The following is an 18,140-nucleotide window of genomic DNA, read 5'->3' as shown; positions in this document are numbered from 1 at the left end:
TCAGGCACAAGAAACATCACGTGACTGTATTTTGGCAATCAGGTTAACTCTCTCTCTATGCCTTTCTTTGCCATTGTGGCAAAAAATTCAATTACAGTCGTTACTGAGGCATTTCTTCTTTTTTGTCTAAGTTTCTCTGAAGATCTGAGGGTTTTATGCTGTCTCCTAGTGTTTCATTCTCACTAACAGCTGAAGGCATGCTTGTATTTCAAACTAACATTTTCCCTGGGGGAAGGTAACACGTCAAGTGCAACAGAAGCTACAGGCTCCCTGACTCATGCTCTACTTCCACCTATTCTTTTTAGCCTTCCTTGAACAAACGAAACTATAAACACTGAAGACTTAATTTATCAAGCTCTATGGAAGCTTGGAAGCCATGGTATGGAGTCTGAGCGATGAGTTAAAAGCAGAAGCTCACTGGTATTGCTTTTTGCCATGGCTACTTCCCCATTCTGCTTCCTGAAACAGTGACATGAGGCTGCTGGACAGATGCCATAGGAAAAGCAAAAGGATAAAAGCCAACATGCTAAGGTTGGCAAAATGGGGAGATAGCAAGAGCCAAATGACATTGCTAAACAGCTGAGATAATGCTAAGAACCAGTTACCTATGAATTAAATTTTACACCTAAAAAAAAATACACACCTATTTGTTTTGAGATATTTAAAAATTCTCTTTCCGATAGCTGAAAACATCTCTAATTGAAATACCAACTTTGGTTAAAGGGATTTTCGTCTATCACATCAGCCATGCAGCCGAGGATCCCACATCTCTAGGTATATCATTTTCCACAGTTGATGCTGTTTGTCTAGGCTATTGTGAGGAAGTGGGTACAGTTACCCTTTATTCCCGGTAACACTTCAAAAGCCTGACTCCTTCTCAGTCATGGGGAATTTTGCCTTTCCCCAGAGTGAGCAGTTCTAGCCTTTTCCCTATAAGCACTTTATTTTCTTCCTCTTTGGAAAGATCAAGCATATTCACTGAGAATGGGACTTTACACCCATATATTAACATCTCTTCTCAAGGATGAAATAGAGGAAGGAATGGAATAGGGAAAGAAGATGCTAATGTCAGGTACTTTTTTCCTATTCCTATTAATTTTCTCAGTTACATTCTTATAACCTATCCTCTCTGGGGGTAAATATTTAATTTAGTCATCCAAAAGATCAGTTTTAAATTCCAGGGTTTGTCTCAGCTACCAATAATCAATCAGCTGAATGATGGACATCCCCAATACATTGTTGGTTAAGATACCAAAGGACAAACTTCCACATTTCAATCCCTCCTATGAAAAAACAGTTAAAAACACAACCAAAGTTTAATTTGAAAGCAGATTTTGTTACTAGGAATAAAAGAAAAGTCCCATTTCAGCTCTTTCTTGGCCACCTGAAATCACCTTCAATCCAGAGTCCATGTATTACGTTCATAACAAGTATTATTTAAAAATATTTCTCTCTGTCTAGAAATAAGCAGAATTTGTTTGCAAAATAGTTAAAAACATTGCCTTATTTTTTTCTGGTTATAGAGAAATATGCTCTTATTTCTTCCATCTTAGAGAAGAAACATTCAACTTCATATTTTCCCTATTTGTTCCTTTTTGCAACAAATCTCCTCAAAGGAGTTTCTACATTTGCTACGTCCGGTTCTTCTCTTCCATACCCCTAAACCTATTCTAATCAGGTTTTTAGTTCCAACAGCATCAACAAAACTGATCTTGTCAAGGTTGCCAATGGCTTTATTGCTAAATCCAACAGCCAGTTCTCACAGTTGATTATCCCCTTCTCTATCATTCATTTTAGTTATAAGATTTCAGTTCCCTGCATTCTCTTAATTTTGCTCCTAACTCAATGTTTTCTCATTCCCAATCTCATATGTTGGTCCTGACAATCTCTCCTTACCTATTAATGTGGTAGTGCCCTAAGGATCAGTCCTTAGATCTCTTCACTGTTCTGCCTACACATACCTGCTAACCTGTTATGATGGTTTTAAATGCCGTCTTTCTACCAGCACCTGCCAAATATAAATCTTCAGCCCAGACTGCTTACCTAATCTCCAGGCTTATATATCCACCTGCCTACTTGAAATATCCACTTGGATATTCAATGGAAATCTCATATTTAACATACATAGAACTAAAGGAATTAAAAATTGCTTTTGCCTGGGAATGAAAAATAGAGTTCATCAATTTATTTTCTAAGAGAGAAATCTACAAATACATAAATGTATTATCTACCTTTTGAGCCTAGCTAGTTTTTTCAATAACTGAATCTTTCACATATTAATATGCAGATTTTAGAAACAATGTTATAAATTTTCCAAATGTAACTTCTGAATTATGAAATAATGTGTTTCAGAAGCATTAAATAAAGTTTTCTTTTCCCAACTCTATTCTCCTCAACTCAAAAAAAAAAATGTGCCAAGTTATTTCCTAAATAAGAGTTATCCTATCTTTGTTCATTTCTATCTCAAAAAAGAGCAATCGCAAAGTCTTGTGTTACTCCTATTGTTAACAACATTGATTACTGCTTCCCCCCTTTCTCATGCTAAACGCAGGCATGTTTTCCATTTTCATAGGATTGTGAGAAAAAGCTAAGCAAATAATCATGTGATCATAGCCACTATCTTTTAGCAGTTTAGAGTAGAAGCTACGCCTAATGTGAAAGGACTAGATGAAGCACTTTTGTGGATTTGGTAATTTTCTGAAGAATCCTCAATAGGCACCACAAAGATTATAGTTAATTTGGGGTGATAGTGGTGTGACCCTGGGGTAATCTTGGAATCTCTTTAGCTTATTCTACAGGATAGAAGAGAAACTATATATATTATATTTCTATATACTTCAGGAATTATGTTAAAAAATTTCCAATCATATTGAACCTTTAAATTACCAAAGATATTCTGCTAATTTCTATTTATTGTTATAAAATGTAAATACCTTGATCTCTGGAGACAGTCTTAAATAAGAAAATCCTTTGAAAGTCTGTTCATGTTGATGCTAGGATAAATACGAAAGGAAGATTTCATTATCTTTAAAGGCAATTGGAGATGGGTTTAGAAACTGTAGCCAACATTTTGTTCAATAAGATCTACCACAAAGAAAATCAATACTAGAGAACAAAAATCACAAGTTGGGGCGCCTGGGTGGCTCAGTTGGTTAAGCGACTGCCTTCGGCTCAGGTCATGATCCTGGGGTCCTGGGATCGAGTCCCACATCGGGCTCCCTGCTCGGCAGGAAGCCTGCTTCTCCCTCTCCCACTCCCCCTGCTGGTGTTCCCTCTCTCGCTGTGTCTCTCTCTGTCAAATAAATAAATAAAATCTTTAAAAAAAAAAAAAAAATCACAAGTTGCTACACTCTTTGTAAAAAAAAAAAATCAATGAAAATATAATAATAATTATAATCATAATAGCAGTTCACATTTACTGAGCAGAATCTTTGTACACAACCCTGTACTAAGCATATTACATGTATCTTCTCATTCAGAACTCTTGACAAAATTATGATGTAGGTATTATTATTCTTACCAGTTGACAATTTTCTATATAACTTAGTGTTTAAATTACTTGCTGGAAGACATATAGCTAGTAACGGATAAGAACAAGATTCCAACTCAAATTTACTTTGCCTCTAAACCCCATTTTCTTTACCATAGGTCAAGTGATCTATCTTAACTGGGTTTATCACAGCACAATGGGACCTAATTACTTGTGCTAATTATGGAGATGAGACCCCAGAGGAGATCTGTAAAGTGAATTAACTCTGGCATTTGCTGTTGAAACGGTTTAAAGAATTATAGAAGAGGTTTAAAATACTATAACTAGAGTCTGTGGCAAATTGAAGTTTAATCTAGACTGATACCAGTGTCTGAGAAGATCCAGTCCAATGGCTGGGGCAGGACAGCAAGGGCTTCAGGGACAGTGATAAACACAGTGTCTAGATATCCCAGATACCTGTGAGGCTCTGGAGATACTGAACGAAGAAACCAAGTGAAAAGAATAAATAGTTGACCCTAGGCAAGTAAAAGGAGCCAAATGATAAAATGGCAAGCTTGAAATTTTGTGTTTTATTCTGACTTTGATCGATGAATAACTAGGGGAGAACACAGTAAGAAATGAATTTCAGAAAAATCAGTCTAAGTAACAGTTCAATTTAAAAAAATGTGTTGGGGCATCTGGGCAGCTCAGTCGTTAAGCATCTACCTTCAGCTCAGGTCATGATCCCAGGGTCCTGGGATGGAGCCCCAAGCCCCGCATCCCAAAATGGAGCTCCCTGCTCAGTGGGGAGTCTGCTTCTCCCTCCCCCACTCCCCTTGCTTGTGTTCCCTCTCTCGCTGTCTCTCTCTCTGCGTCAAATAAATAAATAAAATCTTTTTTAAAAAGTGTTAAAATTCTTTTATGAGCCCAGTAATGTGCCAGGCAGTAGAAATGGGGTGATGAATGCCTGCTGGGGACCCTAAGGGTCAGTGTCCAGAAAAGGAACAAGCCTAACTAACTCATTTTATCATGTTCCTTGACAGTGAAATGAGAAGAGAGGAATGGCAGCAACTTATCAGTTGACTACAGCCCCCTGTCAATTTAACCATCTGAGAAAGAGGGCACTTAACTGTTTCCAAAAAGGAAAGCAAGCAATTGAGTTTTAATCATTTTTAAATAATATTTATAATATTATGAAAATCTTCTAAAGATCTATTTCAGAATTAAAGTAGTTGCAGAGTCGTTGGAATTTCTCCCCACCCGTACCCATTTCCTGTAAGTCCTCAAAGTTGTTTTATTGTGATTCACAACATGTAATATGTACCAAGGAACTGTCAAAAATAAATTATGTCATGCCAGTTAAACAGGCAAGGAAGATGAAGATTGTTGAAATAGGACTCAGGACTATTGCAGTAAGGAAGAGAGATTGAATTCAACTCTTAAAACAAAAGCAGGAGAGTTTTAAGCACTGGAGTGAGTGAGAGGAAAAATACTGGAGGACGTTTGGGGAGAGGTTGGTCAGTGGGGTTGGGCCATCTGTGCTCACTAACTGGTATTTATGAAGTTAAGCTCCTATCTTCCCCACAGACACTGGTGGATAGGGGCACTTTCATAATTATTATCTTTTAAAGGAATGGCTCCCAAGCACTTGAGACAAGACATACTTGGGTCGTAACTGGCAAGAGCTGGAAGAAAATTTATATTTTCAAGCGACAGAGAAAGAACTTACAACATCAAGTTTTCTAAAGTAAATGCTTTAAGAAAAGGGAGGTCAGGGGCCTCAGTCAAGAAAAAATAAGTCTAAAGTTTAGTCAAGCTGAGGAGAATGTTAAGACATCTTGGTCATAACTACCAGTTGGTAATTCAGTGCTTTTTAGGTAATATGTAACCTGATATTTAACATGAGAAACAATCTCATATTTAACGAGGCACGGTTATGTAAAGGATTTTTTGATGGTGTGAGGCAACAGAAATTTCTGCCTCTGGCCCTCTAGTGGACCACATATGTCAGAGAATGCTTGTAAGTATTAATTCTGTGTGTCCTTTTTCTATGTGTCCAATAAACCACATGTCAATACATGGACATTCGGGACCAAGAAAAGCTGTTATTAAAAGGCAAACTGTCTTCTTCCACCTTAATATTTTGATACTTAATATAATCGTTTTTCTGCATAGAATTATCCATTCCAAAAATATAAGTAGATCAATCTAAACCTTAACAACTTTAATTTTGGAAAATAAACCTTTTAATGATATTTACCCTGGGAATCTCATTTGTATCATTAAGAGGTTGCACATTAAAAAGCAGTATGTTCTCAGTGGTATTTTGTCATTATATTTTGCCCCTGCAATAAATCAGACCAAAAGCCTGTACAAATATGTATTATATAAATAAAACAGAGGCGCCTGGGTGGCTCAGATGGTTAAGCATCTGCCTTCGGCTCAGGTCACGATCCCAGGGTCCTGGGATCGAGTCCCGCATCGGGCTCTCTGCTCCTTGGGCGCCTGCTTCTCCCTCTGCCTCTCTCTCTCTGTCTCTCATGAATAAATAAATAAAATCTTTAATAAATAAATAAATAAATAAATAAATAAATAAATAAATAAAACAAAATAAAGCCAGTAATATTTTATATTTTTAAAGTCATTAGTTGATTCTGAAAGCATTTAACCTTAATATTAATGTAAAGGAAGAATTTTTTTTGTCAAAACTAAAAGAAGAAAATAAAAACAGGGCATCTAAGAGAAAGTTGCTAACTTCATTCTTTGCTAGGGAATGTGAAAATTGGGTCTCTTCTAACTCCTTGTTATGCAATGCAAACCTTTCAAGGTCTCGTTGAAAAGAACGTCAGGCTCTTTTGTGACGAACTTATTCCAACATGGTTTGTAAAGCAGAATTACAGAATTATTTCTTTATCTTTGACTTGTCTTTTTGCTTATTTCACACGAAATGACCTTGGCTTCAGGCCATATTCAGTATTTGCTACTTCATCTTATGCCTTTTCTTTCTCTTTGTATATCCAGCTGTGTGTATCAGTGTGTTTTTTAATCGTTACTATCTTAGATTCTGGAAATTTCTACCAGCATCCTTCCCAGAATTCCTATAATTTTTTTTAAGCTTCTTGCCAGCACCCAAAGTGAGAAGGAAGAGTGACTTCAACAAGAAGGAAGATCATGTAGAGCATTTAAACTAGCGCCCTTGTTTCCAGAGAAACCGTTACTGACAAATGTGAGCTCTCGAGGAAAATACATATACATATACAGTAATTCCTTAGCTACAGACTTCATGCTGAATCTTTTGCATTGAAGTTACAGGTTTGGTTTGGTTTGGTTTTGATCAGCAAATTAAGCACATCTTAATATAGCTTCTTTGGGCCATTAAGAAAGAATTGGTTTTATATAACCTTTTAGTTATGTAACCCTGAGACCATTGGTTAAAGAAAGGTTTCAGGAACTGCCACATTCAAATTAAATTAAGAATCCTTTTCATATGGTGGTTATTTTTAGCCATTTCATGTCACTATTGACTTTTAATAAAAATGTGAAAATTTCACTTAATTCCAAAGTATTTTAAATCATTTTGCTGTGACAACTCTTCCTGGCTTATAGGAAAATTTATTTCCCCCTAAAAAAGTTACTTGACTTTGAATTACATGGAATATCCTTATCTCATTTGTTTTACTATGAGAAATATATTGAAATATGAAGACGTAAGTTCTGTGGGTTTACAATATATATGCACTATTTTACAAACAGTAATACATCAAATTTTATTCCAAATTTGAAATCTGGTTCCAAAATGAAAAAAAAAAAAAAAGAATTTCCTAATAAAGATACTTGGCTGGCCTGCTAGTAAATGACTAGCTAAACTGGAAGGTAAGTAGAGACATGATATTTATAAAATCTATAATGGTTCAACTCATGCTAATTTAATCATATACATAAAATTACTCTAAGCAAAAGAAAATTTTTTCAAATTGTAATGCCACTAAGAAAATTGTCCTGATAATGTCAGTTTCATTTGTTGCTGATGAAATGTAACATTATATGACTATGGGAAAGCAGTTTTTAGAGTATGATCATAAAATTTTTCACACTCTTTAGGCCAATAATTCCATTTTGAGAAAAATTTTTGAGAAAAGCCCTCCCTGTCAAAAAATAAAATAAAAATGCACATACACAAAATGGTCACTGCTTCTTGATTTATAATAGAAAATAGGAAAAAGAAATAGAAATCATGAATAGCTGAGGGGAATGAATATATATAGAACATTAACCTAATGGGATATTATGCATCCTTTTCACATTTTAATTGCTAAAAGAATATACCTATGTGCAAAATGTTTAGGAAAAATGCTGTTCTATTATAGTAATTTCAAATATCTATCTTACATTAGACTATGTTAGAAGAAACACCTGTGGGGCGTTTGTTCTTTGTTTTGTTTTATTTGTTAATAATACATACGCATAAGACTTTACTTTTTAAAAATAACATGTATGTCCAGGCCTCATCCCCAGAAATAATTTCAAGCTGAGCACAGCCATGTGTAGTTTTAGAGGGCACCACCAGGGGTGCCTGGGTGGCTCAGTCCTTAAGCGTCTGCCTTCAGCTCAGGTCATGATCTCAGGGTCCTGGGATGGAGCCCCATGTTATCGGGCTCCTGGCTCAGCGGGAAGCCTGCTTCTCCCTCTCCCTTTGCCTCCCCACCCACCCCGCCCCCGCTCATGCTCTCTCGCTTCTATCTGTGTCTCAAATGATTAAAAAAAAAATCTTAAAAAATAAAAAAATAAAGGGCACCAACAGCTTTTCTGATGCAGAGCCAGAAAGGGACCAAAACACTAGATGGGAGTTCTTCAATGACAGAGGTGATGTTGTGTTCATCGTGGGGCCCTGGGGTTCTTCCCTGAGCATGCGCAGAGTTAGAACACCATCCATGAGGAAGAATGAACTGAGGCAAGAGAGGTAAAAGGCCAAACTGAAGCATGACTGAAATGACAGGTTAAATACACACATATATACACACACTCCCACAGTATGCTAAAATTATAAAATGAGGATAAAAAAAGGAAAAAAGGCAAATCGACAAAATGAAACTAGTTTGTGGAGCAGAAAATTATGGAATTATAGTTAACTTTTTTCTTTTTTTTATTTTATAGAAACTTTTCCTGTATTTTATTTAAAAGTTGTATTTTTAAAGATTGCATTTATTTATTTGTGAGAGAGAGTGAAATAGCAAGAGAGAGCATGAGCAGGGAGGGAGGGAGGGAGGAGAGGGAGAATCAGGCTCTCCGCTAAGCAGGGAGCCCGAAGCTGGGCTGGATCCCAGGACCCTGGGATCATGACCTGAGCGGAAGGCAGAGGCTTAACCGATAAGCCACCCGGGCGCCCCCCTCTCCCCCCAAAATTGTATTTTTAGAGAGAAAGAATCTGCTGGTGAATAATCAACCAATATGTTTATATCTGGAAATGAACAGCAAATTTATAAGTAATCCATGTGGTGCACGTGATTGGCACTGAAAAGATGGATTAGAACTGTAGTTTTGCTGACGATGTAAGAGGTCCAAATGAAAAAATGAGTGTAAGCTACCATACTCTTACCATATGACTCAATAATTGTGCTCTTGGTGTTTAGCCAATGAATCACAAACTCCTATATACACAAAATCCTCACACAGATGTTTATAGCAGCTTTATTTATGATTGTCAAAACTTGGAAGCCACCAAGATGTCTTTCAGTAGGTGACTGGATAAACTGGGATACATTAAAAAAATGGAATATTCTCCAGCACTAAAAAGAAATGAGCTACCAGGCCACAAAAAGGCAAGGAGAAACATTAAATGCATATTACTAAGTGAAACAAGTCAATCTGAAAAGACTACATATAGTATGATCCCAACTACATGACATTCTGGCAAAGCAAAACTATGGAGACAGTAAAAGATCAGTGAGTGCCAAGGGTTAAGGGGAAAGATGGGATGGGCACAGAGGATTTTTAGGGCAGTGAAACTACTCATTATGGTACTACAGTTGTGGATACATGTCATTACACGTTTAACAAATCTATAGAACGTGTAACACCAAGAGTGAATCCTTAAGTAAACTAAGGACTTTGGGTGATAATGATGTGTCTTCATAGGTTCACAGATTGTAGCAAATATAGGACTATGGTGTGGGACATAGACAGAAGGGGAGGTTGTGGGTGTGTGGGGTCAAGGGGAAAATGGGAACTCTCTCTGCTCTCTGCTCAATTTTGCTGTGAACCTGAAACTGCTCTAAAACATAATCTATTTTTTTATAAAATTAGTTTATGCGGGATTCTAGATGAGGTCGCCATAGTCTTTGAAGATCTTGCTGTTCAAAATGCATATTCAGGGGCTCCTGGGTGGCTCAGTCAGTTAAGAGTCTGACTCTTGATTTCTCCTTGGGTCATGGTCTGGCCGTTGTGGGTGGAGCCCCACCAGGAGCCCCATATCCTGCTCTGTGCTCAGCGGGGAGTCCGCTAGAGATTCTCTCTCTCCCTCTCCTGCTGCCCCTCCTCCCCTGCTTTCATGCACACACACTTTCTTTCTCTTAAATAAATAAATCTTTTTAAAAACGCACATTCAGTGGTCCATCACTTTGAATGACAGTATGATAATTAAAGAAAAAAATCAAGTAATACTTATTCAATACAATTATTTAATTTTTAGACAATAATGAAAAATATATTTTTGAAACAGTTTAGGGGAGAACAGGAAATTATTAAATTTAGGATCAATATTAATGATACTGAATCCATGTTAGAGAAAATTAATATATATCTATAGTTTAATAATGTTCAAGAATTTAAACAATTAATTGAATTTTGTCAGGGGAAACTGGAAGGGAGACAATTTTTGTCAGTAAGGAAAAATTTTAAGCCGCATATTTTAATCATCATAAACTGCCAGGGATTTCAATATTTTAATAGATTCATTTAGCTCTAGATGTCTTCAAGCACGCTATAAATCCTCCAGAGGCCCTGCTTTGTAATATAGCCTTTTAACATATTCATTGTCTCTTTCCAAGATAAGTTCACTATTGCTATTCCATTAGTCTGTTTTGTGATTTATTTCAAAGATGAAATGAGTATCTTCACTTTTAATTCATGACTATTTAATCTTGATTTTTTTAATCAAAATTTGATGGTAATTATCATCTATTAAAATGCATTCTTTCCCCCTTCTTGTGCATTTTTCCTCTTCACAGTAAATCTTACATTCTGACATCGTTTACATCGTTAAAAACATTTTATCAGTAATTATATCTAGACGTATTCCCTTTTATGAACTCAGTTTCTTAATAGACTCTTAATAATCAGCACTGAGCATTTTTAGATGTAGGAAAGATTCTATTGGTGCATAATAAGAAAGTGTTGGATTTGCCAACCTGATTTCTCTTTTTCATTTTACCCTTCCCCTAATCCTGATAGTTTCATAGATTTTACAGGGTAAATTTACACATAACCCCACAATATAATGGAATGTTAGCTATGTGTGGTGTACTGCCAAAACAGAGGTCCATTACCCAATATTGAGACCGAAGCCATCTTTAGAAGAGAAGGCATTTACAAGAGGCTCGGTAAATATTAAAACCATGAGAAATTATGCCAGAGAAGAATATCTGTGGCAAAAATATAAGTAAACAGTTCTGCTTCTCTGATCCTTAGCTTCACCATCAATAAAATGAAAATAAAACACATTTACTTCCAGAACTGCTGTGATGATTAAGTTGGAAAGTATGAGTGAAAATTCAGTATCAGTCATAAAGTACCATATAAATATTGGAGAGCAACATAATTAATAATTTTCCATCTCAGAATTATAAGAGAAATTTAGGCAGGCAAAGCACTTAGAAGAGGAAAACACTGGCTACATGCCCAAGACTTGAATGAAAGTGAGACTTCTGTATGTGTATAAATCCTTTTATCCCAAATTCTTTGTATTATGTGTGACTGGCTGGTTTGGTACCATGAAACATAAAAATAGTACAGCCTGTTGAAAATTCCAAAACAAAGAGAAGAGCCAAGAAAAGAATATGAATAATTTAATCAGATAGGAGTCAAGGTTATCCCCAGCTTATTTGCCTTTTATTCTCTTAATTTCAGTTAGTTACATATCCATCTGTTATCGCCAAGGTTGTGCATGCACCTTGAAATGTTCACAAAAGGTCCACGATACAGAGGTTCATAATTAGGTTATATGTTATATTCAGAATCCCAGGGGAACTAATCGATTCTGGAAATACTGATTAAGCAAGATGAAGAATTCTTACACAGTTTCGACTACAACAATTTTAAAGACAAGTACAAGTTTCGTTTGCCACAAAACTCACAAAAAAGTAATTGATTGAAGAATATCTCTTTTATGCAAAATATACATTTTAGGATATAATTTGATTAATACTCTACTATATACTGACATTACTCCTTGATCATTTAATAAAAAAATACTCTCATCACCAGAATTTTATTTTCTGTAATATTTATAATTGAGGTAACGATGACAAAGGACTTAAACCCATGAATAATGTTGGTGAGTCTTTTCTTAAAGTCATAATGATTTTCCAGAACTAAACATACATGTGACAAAAAACAGGTTAGTTTTGATAAATAGGCACTAAAATTTCACAACAAAGACAAGCTGATAACGTAAGTGGTTTACAAAAAAAAAAGATACAGTCAATATTCATGGATTCAAACAACAAAGGAGAAAGAAGGGAAATTAGGACACGTCTATACTACACCAATATCACTGCCGTGTATGATTCACAGCACAATCTACTGCAGGCCCCAGAGGGGCAATTCACAGAGGTACGGGCCTTACTTGAAGCTTCAGAGATATTGGTCATGGACTTGGCGTCCTTGGATGTGAGATGGCTGATGCTGTCGACCCATGCCCACGTGTTGGTGTTCACAATTGTTTCACAGCTACTGGCCAGTCCACAGCAGACCACTCATATGGGGAGCACCAAATGAGTTCCAGCCACAGTTCTTTTCTAGCTTTAAATGCCTCGCAAAAACGCAGGGACCTCTTCCAAGTGCTACCTGGTCGCATCAGGGCACATTCAGCAGCAGAAGTCTGTTTCCGGCACAGTCCTTGGTGTGGCTAAATCCCATTGTCCCTTTTTCAGCAGTCAGAAATCCATGACAGATTCTGTACAACACTGTAGTCAATAACAGCAGCACCAGACAGTATATTAATTCCTTTACCACAACGCCATACGTCATTATAACTTCCTAAGTGTGGTCTTATTAAAAGGATCACTGAATCTCTAAATATCAGATGTGTACGTCTGGGTAAATCCGTTGCTGTACAAGATCTCTGACATGCAGTTCATGCTTTAGGACTTAGGGATAGAGAGTAAGAGGTGTTATGTGGCCAATAATAAAAATGACATTTGTCTTCCTAACAACAAAAAAAAAATAAACATGAGAATTAAGGATTAATCAACAGTCTCAAGGATCCTGAATGCCTTAGAAATATTGTTTATCCCTCAATTTATATTATGGCATTTTTCTTCCCTCACGCGCCCAATACACCAGACACACTCTCGCAAGTGCATTCACAGGGATGTTGTAAACAGAATTTCTTCCACTTGGACTGAACAAAACTCCCTCGCGGTTTTGCTGGAGTGTAGTGATGAATGCTGGTTGCTAGGTAGTAGAAACTGACAGTGCAGCAAGCAACCAATGTGATGGTGACACTGCTGCTTAAATCCTGCTTATCAAAAAAGGTTCACAGTACCGATCAGCTTAGGTAGTCTACAGGGCATCATTCATTTGTACACAAAGCAGAGAGGCTGTTCCAAAGAGCGGAGAAGGCCGGGGCAGGGGAGAGGACCCAGGACTAAAATCATGAACGTCTTATCAAGGCATTTCTGTGCAACATGAAGACAGATGGCATATACATTTAAGACAGGGAGCTGAGACAGACAGACAGAAAAACATACAGGACAAAGCACCTGGTTAAACACTGCCTGAAAATCTGATCAATCCTGTGAGTCAGAAATTTAAGGCTGGTCAAAAAAAGCCTCCTGTGAACAATGATAATCTTTGATGTTTGCACAAAAATCAATAAATAAGAATAAAGGAAGGGGGTAAAAAAAAAGTGACATGAGAGCTTTGGGTGATATTTGGCACTTTGCCTCTGAAAATGATGACAAATCCTGGGATTAAAAAAAAAATATATATATATATGTATGTATATATATATGACTCTAGTACCAAGCAGCAATTCGTGGCTAAACAATGCAAGCCTGGCCGGCAGTTACCTTTCTCTCATGTTTTGTGCCTTCCCCAAGCCATTAAGTAAGAGCTCTGGCCTCAGCTTGCGTGTAACCAGTAATGACAACCTCTTTGCAGTTATCTGTGTGCAAACAACCAGAGACATTCAGAACTCCAATACAGCATTTTTGAAGAAAAGCAAATCAATCAAGAAATTAAACTAGTTAAGACAAATATTTCTTTCAAAGAATAAGGAAAAAAAAATGCCAAGGAGACACTCGCCCTCCCTGCCCCACAATTCCACGTGCAGAACAGTTGACCAGGGCTTTCATATCAGCAGGATGGTTCGATGCAAGTACACATATCCTGAGCCATCCACAGTCCCCGGACTCTGTGACATTGCTTTCAGGTGATAGAGACAAGATGGTCCATGCAAATGAGCTGACCAGAGTCATGTCGTGTGCAATCAAGAGAGGATCCCAAACATCTTCAAAATGGTTAAGAGTCACAAGAAATGAAGGTCCAGTGAAGTGACTGGCATTAGGAAGCACACTGTTCTAAATGTATCTCCCTGAAGATATGTTTATGTATTAGTGTACTGGCCAATAGCTGACACTATCTGTCATTTTATTGCAAAAGAAGACCAGGGCGATTAACATGGAGAAGTAGCACTACTTTAGGTCATCTTTAAAGCCAGGATAAGATTTGTTAGCTACCCAAGTGGCATTTCTGACTTCAAATAGTAGTATCATGCAGGATTTAAACTGTATTTAATGGAGCCTGGAGTAAGTCTACATTTAATTATCTCCATTATGGGGTAGACAGTACTTGAATTCATACAATTTAGCCGACTGATGCAGTTTGGTTTACAAAATAGATGGGATGGGAGATCGAGAGCGCCTCAGAGGACAAGGAGAGTTGTAGGGTGATGTTACTGGAGAGAGCCTCAGAGCATTGCCTGCCAAGCCCGCTATGTTGTTTAAGCTTCGGGATTTTTCATATCCTTTTATGAAAAAATGCACAGACATCAGTTGAATTCAACCAGAAAATAAACATAGACAAACAATACCATGCAGGATAATCAAAAGTGCTATTTTGAGTTCAAGGAAGAATCTTTTTTTTTTACAAAGAATTCAATATTGAGACCATTTGTAACTTAAAAAAATAATAAAGCTCACTAGCGCTGTCATTCCCAGAAGATTAAACCAGCTATCACAAATTATAGTTGTACTATTTCAAAATTTATTCTTTCCCAAATTATATTTTGCATTGATGTCATTTTGGCATAAATACTAGAAATCTTTTAAGAATTAGGCAAAGCAACTTAAGTAAGATATAAATTTGGCTAATATTTTTACATTTCAGAATATGCTTCTGAAAAAAAAAACAAGTGGGCTGTTTTTTCTTTTCATTTTTTGTTATTTACTAAGCTAATAAGCAGGATTAACTTTAAGTGGATGACTTTTTTTCTCAAGCATATTTAATCTGCCAGCTTTACAGTATTAAAAGGATGATTCTCAAATAATGGCATTGGATGCCATTATCTAGGCAATGTGGAATGAATGCCCATTTCTAGTTCCTGGGATTAAAAAAAAAAAGGAAAGAAAAAAAAAAGAAATGAAATGAAATATAAGTTGAGTCATAATTCAGTGAATTAGAGTCTGAACTTGGTTTTCTGATGTTTTCAGTTGGCTCTCCACTGCCAGGAATTGAGAACTATTTGATCTTGATTCACTTTTTCTTTCTATCATCTCGCATTCTAATCATTCATGTGTGATAGTCATGGATTTACAGAATAAAAGATCCATCTTACAAGCTTTAACCCAGTGGTTTTCCTTAGCCACTCAAGCAACATCCTCATCAAGGTCACCTTTGGAAGGACTCATATACTGTAGTACTATTTATTAGAAAAGATGAGAGGTGGTTAAGTGGGGTGGATGGCACACTGCAAAGTTAGAAGTGAACTGTCTTAAGAGCAGGACAACCATTGACTGAGAAAGTAGCTAGGAAATAAATGTTCTGACAGGCCCACTGAAAAAAGTGTTGTAGAACCAGGAAATGAAATTCTCTGTTGGGCAGTTAAAGCTGAGCAAGGACATCCAATTTCAGTGAACTTTGTTATCCCTTAGACTTAGGGCACATTCCTTTGGCTCCTAGCGGCCCTAGTGTGCATGATGACTATCTGAGAAAGAAAATGGGCCTTTTGTGCTTCCCCATGTTCCTCTCAACGACTTCTTTTTCTAATTCTCTATTTTCATGGACTTCTGGGGAAGAAGCTAATACTCTCTCTCCTCCTTTCACTAGCAAAGGAGAAATTAAGCGAGTTAGTGACTATTTGATTTATCAGGGCCCAGAGACCAGGATGGACGTGGGTTGCAGTAACTGGTCTACTGTGGGATGAAGCTGCACTGAATAGGAACATCCCTCCCCACACACACATAAACTTTCAGCATGCTTGATGTCCTCTCTGAGATTTTTGCAGATGGAAATTTATGCCATCCATTAACCATGGTAAGGTTCTCTAGGACATAATTTCTGCTAACGAGAGAATTTTCCGCCAATATGTTTTGTTAGCATTCGGAGATAAAAAAACGCAGGAAGTGATATATGTTTCATCCTATTCCAGTGGATGATGGAATACTTAATAAGATGATGTCTTAAATAATTAAAAAAGAATTGCAGATAATTTATCCTTACATAGGGACCTCCGTGTGCCTGGAGAGCTAGTTGTTACTGCTCTTCTCTGAAGTGATTGGAAATATAACTTGGGGAATTATGGGAAGATTTATCCTAGTTGACCATGTAATCTAAAGATGCAAACTACACTATAAAGATTGATTTGGTTTGATTAAAAGTAAACTGGTGAATATGCATGAACCACAGAGGTTGTTAACACCTATAAATCATTCATCCTTATAAAAATTTACATTTTGTCTCCCACAACCTCCAAGCTCCCAACAGGACCTCCAAAAGGTAAAAGTTTTCTTGACAGTTTTCTATTAATTACACTAGTTATATGTAAATCTTGGTTGCCATTCTAAATGTTCAATTATTTTTCTGAATTACAGTCTTCAACATAAATATTACCCATTCTGTTTATAAGTCCTTTTATTTTTAATAATTATAATTTCAGTGTTCATTTGAAAAGACTTCCCTTCTAATTTAATAACAAGTATTTAATTAGTAAAATTATAAGTTATTCTTTTAAAGAATGTATTTTTTTATTCTGCAGGTTCATTTGTGATAGAAAATTTGATAAGGTTTTTGCTTAAGCAAACTTTTACTGAGTGGAATGGTTAAAAATATAATTTATGAGAATAAACAATATTGAACCTAGTTGGAATCGACATCCAAATACATGGTGCACAGAGCATGTGCTTATTTGGGGCAATACTGAAACTGCTTATCCATGCACTATCAGTGGGTATGTTTTTGTGTATGAAAGATGATTTCCTAAAAACTACTTCATAAATAAAAACATAGGTTCCAAGTATTGGGAGTTCACTCTCATGGGGAATCCATAAATTTTATTACTGTATGCCCAACTATATTCATATTTGTTGACAGAAAAAGAATTCAGTAGGAATCTGGTAATTTCTTTTCATCTATATAGGGGAGAATTTTCAGAACTCTAAAAATCAAATCAGTAGAGAGACCAACTTGAAAGATAAAAAGGTATCATATAGGAAATACGTCTGACTAAGAATAATAGGAGAAATCTATAATCTACATAAAAAGGAACAAGAGAAGAAATGAATGGGTTCCTGATAAACATAACAAGACAACACACTAAGAAAATTAAGTGAAATTAACCAAAAATGCTACAAGGCCTGGGAGAAAAAACACAAGGTGTAAAGTAATTAAGCAAGAATGAAAAAGAAATTTGATTAGGGTGAGAAATGACAAAGATTAAAAGCCCATAGATGAATTTTCAAAGATATGTTCATTGATAAACAGAATTTTGCATTTGTGAAATAAGATTTCATGTATAACTTCTCTATAGAAACTAAATATCTTATTAATTGCTTTGCTCATGAAACTTTGCCTTTTTACAGAAAAATTCTATATTTACATAGTGCTTTATAATTTACAAAGTATTTTTTCTTATGTGATCATCTTTGACAGTTTAAAATCCAAAGTATTGTCTAAGAGTGGAAGGAAAAAATTTTAGCTAAGTTCTTAAACATGCAGCGTTAGTATAAATATTGCATGTGATAATTTATTAAGTGATGCTCAAAAATGTATGTGAATGTAACCACGTATTACATATAAATACATATATACATATAGTGAGTAAAGATATGTAATATACTTAAAATATAATGTTCTATACAAGAAATTATTAGTTACATATTATAATCATTATTTATGTATGTATATATATTTTGTTTAAGTACTATGATAGGACATTAACTGTCTTCATAAAATA

At 36.0% G+C, this 18,140-nt stretch overlaps 1 protein-coding gene across 6 annotated transcripts in view; it reads right to left on the bottom strand.

Annotated features, from left to right (window-relative positions):
- Positions 1-12,459: 12,459 nt before the first annotated feature.
- KCNC2 (potassium voltage-gated channel subfamily C member 2) overlaps positions 12,460-18,140 on the bottom strand; it is a 191,337-nt gene continuing 185,656 nt past the window's right edge. For 2 of the 6 annotated variants that reach the window (XM_021678571.1, XM_021678568.1), the window contains one exon: positions 13,792-13,853. In XM_021678571.1, coding sequence (XP_021534246.1) covers positions 13,792-13,853 — 62 coding nt within the window. Of the gene's footprint in view, positions 12,652-13,791; positions 13,854-14,577; positions 14,715-15,255; positions 15,291-18,140 lie in introns of those variants that run through there. The other 4 variants (XM_021678570.1, XM_021678566.1, XM_021678567.1 and 1 more) reach the window with 3 other exon arrangements.

The sequence above is a fragment of the Neomonachus schauinslandi genome, chromosome 5 (genome assembly GCF_002201575.2).
Source record: "Neomonachus schauinslandi chromosome 5, ASM220157v2, whole genome shotgun sequence".
In the NCBI taxonomy this organism is placed as follows: domain Eukaryota; kingdom Metazoa; phylum Chordata; class Mammalia; order Carnivora; family Phocidae; genus Neomonachus; species Neomonachus schauinslandi.
This window is presented reverse-complemented; position numbering and strand designations above follow the sequence as displayed.